This window comes from Phycodurus eques, chromosome 1 (genome assembly GCF_024500275.1).
Source record: "Phycodurus eques isolate BA_2022a chromosome 1, UOR_Pequ_1.1, whole genome shotgun sequence".
Lineage (NCBI taxonomy): Eukaryota > Metazoa > Chordata > Actinopteri > Syngnathiformes > Syngnathidae > Phycodurus > Phycodurus eques.
In genome coordinates this window covers 7,022,766-7,034,277 of record NC_084525.1, presented here as the reverse complement: position 1 = coordinate 7,034,277, position 11,512 = coordinate 7,022,766, and the positions used below count along the sequence as shown (strand labels likewise).

The 11,512-nt window shown below is 40.2% G+C and overlaps 1 protein-coding gene across 4 annotated transcripts; it reads right to left on the bottom strand.

Moving 5' to 3' along the window:
- Window positions 1-2,656: 2,656 nt before the first annotated feature.
- Window positions 2,657-11,070, bottom strand: LOC133401732 (uncharacterized). 4 transcript variants are annotated; one of them, XM_061675046.1, is made up of 6 exons: window positions 11,034-11,058; window positions 10,184-10,284; window positions 8,757-8,879; window positions 8,474-8,690; window positions 4,518-4,696; window positions 2,657-3,090 (listed from the first exon to the last, which is right to left on the bottom strand). In XM_061675046.1, the coding sequence occupies exons 2-6, from the start codon at window positions 10,223-10,225 to the stop codon at window positions 3,028-3,030; spliced, it is 624 nt and encodes a 207-aa protein (XP_061531030.1). In that variant the 5' UTR covers window positions 10,226-10,284; window positions 11,034-11,058; the 3' UTR covers window positions 2,657-3,027. The 4 variants fall into 4 exon arrangements, with proteins under 4 accessions (XP_061531030.1, XP_061531040.1, XP_061531049.1 ...); XM_061675056.1 differs by having other exon boundaries at window positions 8,474-8,681; window positions 11,034-11,057; XM_061675065.1 differs by having other exon boundaries at window positions 4,518-4,675; window positions 11,034-11,050.
- Window positions 11,071-11,512: the final 442 nt, after the last annotated feature.

Below are 11,512 nucleotides of genomic sequence, written 5' to 3'. Positions count from 1 at the left end.
CATGTCTCTCAAGAATGGTTTTACTATAAATTGTGATGCATCTAATCTAACCTTAGAAGCAGTATTTTCCAATTCACTTATTGCACTGCAAATTCTGTGGACTGTTATACAGTACCTGTATTTGATATGTGGATGGTTGTTCATCTGCTAGTAAGTCCATTTAAAAAAAAAAAAAAAAATTTGTTGAGTTTTTGTCACTGATGGTGTAGTGGTACACTAGCCTGACTTTGGTGCGGGCAGCGTGGGTTCAGTTCCCACTCAGTGACGGTGTGAATGTGAGTGCGAATGTTTGTTCATGTCTATATGTGCCCTGCAACTGACTGGCGACCAGTTCAGGGTGTCGTCTGTCTTTCGCCCAACACCAGCTGTAATAGGCTCCAGCACCCCACAACCCTGAACAGGATAAGCAGTGTGGAGAATGGATGGATGGATGGATGTTGAATTTATAATTACACACTTATCGTGATCTTTTTTATCTCACACTTGACCAATACCCCGTATAAAAAACTAAAGCTAATACTGAAACTAACAAAAACTAAACTAAAATCAAGCATTTTTTTAATTATTAAAAACTAATAAAAAGTAACAAACCTGCTCTAAAAAGTAATTAAAACTAAATTTGAAAATGAAAAGTCAAAATGAAACAATAACTAACTGTAAATCCAAAACTATTATAACTCTGGAATGGAGGGAGACCAGCAAAGTAAGAATTTCATATTTGTATGCACAACCCCAATTCCAATGAAGATGGGACGTTGTGTTAAACATAAATAAAAACAGAATACAATGATTTGCAAATCATGTTTGACCTATATTTAATTGAATACACTACAAAGACAAGATATGTAATGTTCAAACTGAGAAACTTTATGGTTTTTAGCAAATAATCATGAACTTAGAATTTTATGGCTTCAACGTGTTCCAAAAAAGCTGGGACAGGGTCATGTTTATCACTGTGTTACATCGCCTTTCCTTTAACAATATTCAATAAACGTTTGGAAACTGAGGACACTAATTGTTGAAGCTTTGTAGGTGGAATTCTTTCCCATTCTTGCTTGATGTACAGCTTCAGCTGTTCAACAGTCCGGGGTCTCCGTTGACGTATTTTACGCTTCATAATGCGCCACACATTTTCAATGGGAGACAGGTCTGGACTGCAGGCAGGCAAGTCTAGTACCCGCACTCTTTTACTACGAAACCACGCTGTTGTAACACGTGCAGAATGTGGTTTGGCATTGTGTTGCTGAAATAAGCAGGGGCGTCCATGAAAAAGACGTTGCTTGGATGGCAGCATATGTTTCTCTAAAACCTCTATGTACCGTTCAGCATTAATGGTGCCTTCACAGATGTGTAAGTTACCCATGCCATTGGCAATAACACAGCCCCATACCATCTTAGATGCTGGCTTTTGGACTTTGCGTACATAACAGTCCAGATGGTTCTTTTCCTCTTTGGCCCAGAGGACACGACGTCCACAATTTCCAAAAACAATTTGAAATGTGGACTCGTCGGACCACAAAATACTTTTCCACTTTGGAGAAGCAGAATCAGACTCAGAATCATCTTTATTTGCCAAGTATGTCCAAAAAAAAACACACAAGAATTTTGTCTCCAGTAGTTGGAGCCGCTCTAGTACGACAACAGACAGTCAATTGACAGAGGACACTTTTGAGACATAAAGACATTGACATTGCATCGGTCCATCTTAGATGAGCTCGGGCCGGCGGCGTTTCTGGGTGTTGTGCTAAATGGCTTTTGCTTTGCATAGTAGAGTTTCAAGTTGCACTTACGGATGTAGCGCCAAACTGTATTTACTGACATTGGTTTTCTGAAGTGTTCCTGAGCCCATGTGGTGATTTCCTTTACACATTGATGTCGATTTTTGATGCAGTGCCGCCTGAGGGATCGAAGGTCACGGGCATTCAATCTTGGTTTTCGGGCTTGCCGCTTACATGCAATGATTTCTCCAGATTCTCTGAACCTTTGGATGATATTATGGACCATAGATGATGAAATCCCTAAATTCCTTGCAATTGTACATTGAGGACCATTGTCCTCAAACTGTTTGACTATTTTCTCACGCACTTGTTCACAAAGAAGTGAACCTCGCCCCATCTTTGCTTGTGAATGACTGAGCAATTCAGGGAAGCTCCTTTTATACCCAATCATGTCACCCACCTGTTCCCAATTAGCCTGTTCACCTGTGGGATGTTCTAAACAGGTGTTTGATGAGCATTCCTCAACTTTCTCAGTCTTTTTTGCCACCTGTCCCAGCTTTTTTGGAACGCGTTGCAGCCATAAAATTCTAAGTTAATGATTATTTGCTAAAAACATTTAAGTTTATCAGTTTGAAGATTAAATATCTTGTCTTTGTAGTGTATTCAATTAAATATAGGTTGAACATCATTTGCAAATCATTGTATTCTGTTTTTATTTATGTTTAACACAACGTCCCAACTTCATTGGAATTGGGGTTGTATGTATGTATGTATTTATTTATTTCACGATACACATGACAATAAACATCCTTATTCTTGAGATTCAATGAATAACTGCAGTGATGTTGGAGGTTTGTGGTGGTGTTTGAGGACTTGCCATTGGGTGGTGATCTGTGCATTTTTTTCTTTTTTTTGAAGAAGAAAAAATATGGACAGTATTAAGGAAGAAGAAGAAGAAGAATCATCTTTTATTGTCATGAACATGCATGCATGCACACGAAATTTGTTCTCTGCATTTAACCCATCACAGTGAACACATACACATGTTAGTGGAAGGATTCATTGGGTCTGCGGTTCGAATAAAATGTAATGTTGAATGAGTCAGAAATATATACCATGAGAGAGGGCGCTACTTTGTCCCATTTTGGCAGGAAATAGAAACTGTTTGCACCTGTAGTATAGGCCACAAATGGAGACGTCTCTTAAGTTCTGGTTTAGTTCCCCTTCTTTTCACACAATTACAAGACTACAAACAAACAGCAGTCACTCAACAAACACAATCACATTTTAGATGCAATGTTGAAACTCTTCAAAGATCGTCTCCAGTTTTGTTCGCTTGTCTAGAAGGTCTGACACAGAAAGCTTGAATGACCTGCACAGTAAGCGGGGGGGAAAGAAGATCAGCATAACGAGAAGGCTGTTGAAACTGCATAGAATCCCACGCAGTTTCATGGCAAAGCAATGTGGGGCAGGCTGTCGTTATGTAGATGAAACGCTATCATGACAGGAAAGAGTTGCTCTCATCATAAGGAGAGAAATTGAATTTATTCAAATGAAACTTTTACAGAAGAGGCAGGCCTTGTAATTTACAGCAAGTGTGGGTAAAATACAAGCATGTATCCAAATACAGCATCATGGCCCGCTTCATGTTTTGACCCAGCCCCCGGAGCATTTCGCATCCTGTAATATTTCTAGCATTAGTTTGAGCTATTTTCCCCTTAAATTGGTTAATTAAGCCCCGCAACTGACTGGCAACCAGTTCAAGGTATAGTGTGCCTTTGGTCCGAAGTCAGCTGGGATCGGATTCTGCTGCCCATGGCCCTGAATGGGCTGAGCGATCTAGAAAATTATTTAGGTATTTAAGGGCCATGCCACCAAATTGATGCCAAAATGAACTGTAAAATACATTTACTTATTAAGTGAAGTGTCTTGCACATTGACCTGATTTCATTTTTGATGTATACAGTTTAAAGCTATAATCCACAACTTTTTTTGGTAAAATAAATAAATAAATAAATAAATAAATAAATAAAAAATCCTGTTCACCCAAGCCACTGCTGGAGGAGATGAGACAATACTGATTAAGCCATTCAGCTCCACTAACACCTTGCTTTATGTCAGTATCTTAATTTTTTATATTTAGTGAATGCCCTATTCATGTCCCGCGCTGGCCCGGTTGGTGGCGCACTGCAAACGATAGCACGGAAATTATGCATGTCCTTCAAAACATAGTAAAGATGTTGTAGAATCACATACAAGGGGCATAACATGCATTACCTATGTCATATTAAAGCGACTGTTCTTTTGTTGTAATGCAGAATTTGAGCTTAGGGCGGCGCTAAAATTTACATACTATAGCTTTAAAAGATTGATTTAAACTACTTCATACTTTAACATTGGAAAAAGGACATTTGTTGCCTGGCCCCGCTTCTTAAAATTAGACGAACTTGAAAAATGAAACACCATAATGCACATGAAATATCATAATGGAAACATGAAATACATGTTATCATAATGAAATATCATAATGTAAATCATTTAGAAATGTTATAACTTTTACGTTTGTGTTACTCATCATCCCAACTTTACTTTAAGTTTATTTTCTCAGTCCTGCTACCCTAACACATTTGGAATATTCCACAAGTCACATGGTCCACAGGAAATTGAATCATTCAGATCCTCTGCAGGCCATGAGAAGCCCAAAAGTAAGTTCACTCGTTATTTTTTCTGTATATTTGATGATGTTTGATATTAAAAAAAATAAAATAAAAATCAAACATTAGGTACACGTTTATTTACCCAAATACTTGTGCATGACAGGAGCACTTTGACCAAGCCTACTGCCAAGTAGCCCAGAATACTCCACATGACTGGCAGCTCCTCTTCATGTTGGCGAGTGTTAACAGTGCTTGGAACTGTGTTGAGCAGTACATTTGGCGGTGTGTTGGTCACACAAGCTGAAGTGAGAAAAACAGCAACTGAAAAGGTATTATTTCCACAAGATAACAATTGTCAATACAATGTACTGTAATCAGAGGTGGGTCGAGTATCCAAATTTTGTACACAAGTAAGAGTACTGTTACTTTAGAATAATATGACTCAAGTAAAAGTAAAAAGTAGTCATACAAATATTTACTTGAGTAAGAGTAAGAAAGTACTCAATGAAAAAACTACTCAAGTAAAGAGTAACTTGTGAGTAACTTCATATATATCTTTTTTTAAATCAGAGCATGAACATCAAACAAATTTTTAAAAAATAAAAATAATATGTGTGAGTCGACACACACCTGCCACCATTAAAATTTTTAACTGCCCAAATACCAACACATTGGGCCCTACAGAAACATGATTTGCTTTATTCATTTCAATGTTATGTTTTCATGAAGGGTCACTGATGGTGAAGTACAGTTGTCTGACTTTGGTGCGGGCAGCGTGGGTTCAGTTCCCACTCAGTGACGGTGTGAATGTGAGTGTGAGTGGTTGTCTGTGTCTACATGTGCCCAGCGACTGACTGGCGACCAGTTCAGGGTGTAGCCCGCCTTTTGCCTGAAGTTGGCTGGGATAGGCTCCAGCGCCCCTTGACCCCGAACAGGATAAGCGGTGTTGACAATGGATGGATGGATGGACTTCATGAAGAAGCTGTTTACTGAACAGACTTAGTGATTGTGTGTGCGTGTGCACACACCATAGGGATAGTGCTAATGTTGGCATATCACATGTCAAAACAACAATAGAAAAATCTGCAACTTACTCCAAGGTGTATTCTCAAGTTAGAAGTGGGCTGATATATCCAAGTTTGGGCAGTCACAATTTAAGAACTACATGACAAAGCTGTTGTTTTTTAGAGTCTGTAAAGTAAACACGCTCGCGCAGCTGTTTTTTTTCCCCCCCCAAATGAGTCATTTTGATTGGCTCACGAAAGCTGCGTCGTGGTCATGTGACTGCCTTGTGTCGTCTGATTGGTGAATTGGAGTCAAATGACATTAGTGATTGGCGCAACTGGTGCCCTATGCGCAAGTCGAAGATGGAGTCGAAAAAGAGACGCGCACACGCTAGGATAAATAAACGAAAGTAGCGAACGGCATGTCGATCATTGTAACGAAGTAAAAGTATCGATCTTTCTTCACATAAATCCTCAAGTAAAAGTAAAAAGTATGGTGCATTTAAAGTACTCTGACAAGTACAGTTTATGGAAAATGTTACTTGAGTAAATGTAACTGAGTAAATGTAGTGCGTTACTACCCACCTCTGACTGTAATGTATAATTGGTAATTGGAGTGCACTTATGCAGTACATGTACAGTATATAGCTCTTTAACTACATCCTGTCTACACATACACCATGTTGCATGTCTTCACCGGGTGTCCCCCCCTGTCCACAAATAAGAACACAATTTAACTTTTGTCATAATACTGGTCAAATATCTAGACTATTGTTCTGCTGTGGTTCGCACCCCTATTCTTCTTTTTCGTTCTGTCCCTTTTCTGTCCCCTAAAGCCCTTTTCTATCTGGCTGTATTTTCAATAAACATCAGAATAATTGAGAAATAAAAAAATTAAAAAAAAGATGCTCTCACCCATTCAGATCAGTGATGCAGAAGGGCGCTTTGACAGTAGACAGTCAAAAACTGGATTCGACCCTTCGATCAGTGGACGCTCTACCAATTGAGCAACAGCCGCCAGATAAATTAATATGTGGCAGCCTGAGCCATTATTTGTTTTATTTTGAAGATAGTCATCCGGTGTTTTTGAAGAAACCAAGCCACGTTCTGCTGCTGATTACAAAAGAACGGAAAAAGTTTGAAACAACTTTTTTTTCTGGTGGAAGAAAAGAGTCTAATCTTTACGGAAGCGTATTGCATTCAATTGGATAAAAAAAAAAAAAAAACTCCTGTTTTCTGAGTAATTTTTTTGAGGGCTTTGTTTTTCTGACTATTTTTTTCTGTTTTTCGGACAAATTTTTTTCCATCTGTTTAAAATAGTCAGAAAAACAGGTGGGAAAAAATTTTTGTCCGAAAAACAGAAAAAAATAGTCAGAAAAACAAAGCCCTCAAAAAAATTACTCAGAAAAACAGGATTATTTTTTTTTTATCCAAGTGAATGTAATACGCTTCCATACAGAGTTAATGTTCAAACCGTGCATAAATTTGCAGTGGCTAGGAGTCATTAAATTAGAAAAAAACAAAAAAAAAAAAAACTCTGCCTCTTTTTTTGATGAACACTTAGGCCTACTACTCTACGGCAACATAATGTTGGTTATTATGGTGCTAGTATTTAAAGTATTTTTTCAGGTGGCATGTGAACCATACACATTTGATGAGGAGATAAATGATGTTTCCTTCAGTGAAGAGAGTTTGACACCTTTGTCATGGTGGGATTAAATTAGAAATCTGTTTCTTGTTTTTTTCTGTGAGGAACCACAATCAACTTCCTGCCCAAAGTCAGGTGAGAAAGCTTGTCAGTGTTTCTTCTAAACACTGTAATGTATTGTAACAATGGTCTTGAACTGCGATGAAATCACACCAGTAATTATGCTGACCTCTCAAACTGTACTCATTTGTGCTGAATTTATATAATTCAGCACAAATATTGTTTCCTATTGGACACTTGAGTAGCACAGTTGCTTCTTTTTGCTATACATGGACAATGTGCACTACATTTTATGCATCTTGCATTTTATCTTTTTTTTCATAATTTCCAACTCTAGTTTCCTGCAATCAATTTAAGCAACACTCTATAACGAATACTACGCATTCCAGCGTTTCCCAACCTTTATTGATCCAAGGTTACGGGACCGCTAAAGGGAAATGGGGAAAATTTAAATCAAACATGTTTCAGGAGCGTACTAGGTTTGTTGTAAGCACCAAAAAGAGAACATTTCTGGTGCGTTCATGACCCCTTTTCGTGTTCACGAGAAAGCGTCTCTTTTTGGTGCTTATGAGGAAACTTTGTGGTGTGCTATTTTATTGTGGGCACAAGAAAACGTTCTTGTGTTCGCGACGAAGTTTCAAGTGCGCATCAGAAATGTTTTTTTTTTCGTGGGCACTAGTTTTCTCATAAACGTCAAAAAGAGAAACTTTCTCGGGCGCTCGTAAAACTTTCTTGTGCTCACAAGAAAGTTTTCCTTTTTGGGACAAAAGAAAAACATTTCTGGGTCACTTATTTATTTTTTGGACAAGACACTTTCTGGTGCTCATAAGATAACTCAATGGCAGCAGGTGGATAAACGGCTTAATTGTACCGTTTCCCATCTAGTGGATTAATCACTTAATCGTTCTGCCTGTTGCGGCACGGTGAACGACTGGTTAGAACGTCAGCCTCACAGTTCTGAGGACCCGGGTTCAATCCCCGGCCCCGCCTGTGTGGAGTTTGCATGTTCTCCCCGTGCCTGCGTGGGTTTTCTCCGGGCACTCCGGTTTCCTCCCACATCCCAAAAACATGCATTAATTGGAGACTCTAAATTGCCCGTAGGCATGACTGTGAGTGCGAATGGTTGTTTGTTTCTATGTGCCCTGCGATTGGCTGGCAACCAGTTCAGGGTGTACCCCGCCTCCTGCCCGATGACAACTGGGATAGGCTCCAGCACGCCCGCGACCCTAGTGAGGAGAAGCGGCTCAGAAAATGGATGGATGGATGTATATGTCACTGGCATAGATAGATGAACAAAGATACAATATAATAATTTCCCTCCCACCTGATGATCCTCACGGCACAGTGGTTGGGAAACATTGATCTATACGTAACTTAACTACTTACCATGAACCAAAAGGTCGACCGTGCAGATTTTGTTTCGACCGCCTACATTTGCAGTGATGACACATTTGTACGTTCCAGAGTCGTGGGGCCGCATGGCAGGCAAATGAAGGCTGTTGTTCTTGCCAAACGTGGCCCGTTGAGAAACGTTCTCCTTCTCCACATAGCCTTCACCGATGCTGATGATGAAACCTCTTCTCTGGTCACTCATCTGCACACACTGACAACATTTGTAATCCAAAGTGTCAAATGTCATGTTGGCGAGAAGCCCAAAAGGGTGACTTACCTTGTACCAAGTCAGCAACAGGAAATCCGTGCTGTCATAACACGGACAATGTAGGTCAACATTTTGGTCACAGTTCGCTTCAACTTTTGCCTCACTTTGGGTGGCGTAACACACAGTGATCACCTGTTCACAAGGCGCACATTTTTCTCAAATATAAGATTTAATAATTATAAACACCAATTGATCACTGTACACCCGTCAGTGGGGGGAAGGGCAGTGTCGGGCTGTGGACGACACTCGGCCAGGTGTTCCAGCACTCCGGCCTGCTCTCTGACCTGCCATGCCTTTCCCCTGCGGATTTTTTAATACACCACATCCAATCGCACATCCTTTGGGGAGCTGGTTGGCCTGGGTGGGTGTGATGGTTGCGGGCCGTCATTGCCCCTTGACCATCTCGCTCCACTTCCACAGTCCCCCCAATTTTAATGGATGACACTCCACCATGCACGATCACGGTACCGGAATACTGGTTGCGAGTCAGGGGACCTGGTAGCCATAGTAAAAGGGTGTATGGTGGGTGTTCACATTTCTCTTGGCTTGACTCATGGGGCACGCTGGGTGGGAGGTAGGGGGGTTTGGGCGTCAATACCCGTGCCCCTCCGTTTGGGATTGGTCGGGGCACTTAGGTTGGTGGGTCCTGGGAAGAGGGTGGTGTCCCCCTGGCTGGGTCCCCTGCGGGATGGGCTCGCTGGCTTGGCCCCCCCCTTCCTCAATGTGCCGGCTCAGCAACTCCGTACACCACACTAACATGCAAGTGATCTGGTGTTCATTCACTGATAAATTCACTAATAAATTCCATAGACAAGCTAGATGGAATTGCTTATGTTGGCACAACTAACAAAAACACAGGTTATATTAACATATGAACTCACAGGTTCTTACAAGTGTTCAGACACGATAAAAGCATTTCACCGCGCCACTCATCAGTAGCACTGCCTTGCTCATTTTCCACCTCCTGTCCTGCCCTGCCCTTTTCTGCCTGCTCTCATCTTGTCCCATTAGTCAGTTGTTGCGTGTCCTCACCAGGTGCCCCCCCCCACCCCCACCCCTCCGTCCACAAATAAGAACACGATTTGACTTTTGCAACATTACTGGTGGACAAATACCTACACTAACTATTGTTCTGTTGTGGTTTACACCCCTATTCTCCTAGTTCATTCTGTCCCCTAAAACCTTTTTCTGTCCAGCTGCATTTTCAATAAACATCAGAATAGTAAAAACAAAATAATAATAACAAAAATAAGCAGAGAGAGTCTTGCAAACGCCCCTGTTGCACAGCACAAAAAGCATACAGATCCACCATTCTGCATGGCCATGCAGCTGAACAGGACAGGTTCAAAAAAAGAAATAAATAAACAAATAAACACCAATTGATAAAATTGCTTGACATTGAAAAATCTTGTATAATGTACATTACAGTGGCTCACCGTAATCAACAGTATTATCTGGCTCATGGTTTTACTCTTCATCCGGCACTTCAGGAGCTGATCTCAACTGATGTCTACTTGACCTGAAAAGAAGTTGTTTCCTGGAAAAGGAACAGAATGTCTACCTCATCAGAATAGGCAGGGCTATTTTCTGCTTTGTGTTCCGCAGTTCAGGCTGTACATCAATGAAGAATTTCATCAGATTTATTTTGTGGTAATCAGAAACAAAGATGGCTCGGGCAAATGTTTTGGAGTGAAGAATACATTTCATTCAGGAAATGTATTGGAGTAAAAGAATGCATGTTATTTAGGAAATGTAATGGAGTAAAAGTATACGTTTAAGTTTGAAAATGTAGAGGAGACGAAATTGAAATTCAAATGCATCCATTTTATTCAGGAAATGCAATAGAGTAAAAATGGAACTTGATAGAAATATAAATAACAAAGTAAAGATTTGTGGAACCTCTAGTACAGTACTAAACTAAATTACAAGACCAGGTGCGCCACCGGGTGGTGCTGGCGAGCAAGTGCATCAGCCACACTTAAACTGTGTTCAGTTTCGTATCACAGTGAATTACAATTGATAGAACTCATGAGAGAAAAACATTTAATGGCTGTTGTATTCTCTGCGTTAGTTTAATTTAATAACTGTACAGGGCTGCTTTTTTTTCTCCTCCAACTGCCTTTATAAAAAGACTGGGCATTATTGTCTGCATTCGTTTAATCTCACTGTACATGGTGGAATATATATATATATATTTTTTAAATGTCAATAAAATCTTTATTTTTAGGTTCACCGCTTTAACTGATGTTGCATTGTTTAATTTCAACACGAAACGTGTCTGCTTACCTGCTGTTGCCTGGCAATGTGAAAAGAGCATTTTGCACAGTGCAAAAAAAAAAAAACACAAACAGTAAGCTAAAAGACGCCTACATGCAGAGGAGTTACTCAGGGTGACGATTCATGTGCGCATTCTATTCATAACGAATTTGCCAAAGTGAATGATCGGTTAGTCTTTGAAATTGTGCTCCCAAGCGGACACGGTCCTTAAAGTAGGACACTTTACACACACGTACTAAGCTTAACACACACACGCACACACACACACACACAGTATATGAGGCAACAACAGGATGAGGCTCCTGTTGTTTTCCATTCCAGGGAACTCCCCATTGTCCCTCCTCAAGCATATTCTTTGTAGGTGTCGCTCTTGTTGACAAAAAAGGTCAATACAGTATATGGTTATTAATAGCTGACAAGCTTAATGGAAAAGAGAAGAATGGAGCTCTCCATCTGCATAAAACAATCCCTCATTTTGCAGCAGCTGG

Coding starts and splice junctions, on each gene's coding strand:
- LOC133401732 (XM_061675046.1), bottom strand. CDS start 10,225: ATGAAGAGTAAAACCATGAGCCAGATAATACTGTTGATTACG. Junction 8,880..10,183: donor AGATAATACTGTTGATTACG/GTGAGCCACTGT, acceptor CCTTGTGAACAG/GTGATCACTGTGTGTTACGC. Junction 8,691..8,756: donor TGTTGCTGACTTGGTACAAG/GTAAGTCACCCT, acceptor AAATGTTGTCAG/TGTGTGCAGATGAGTGACCA.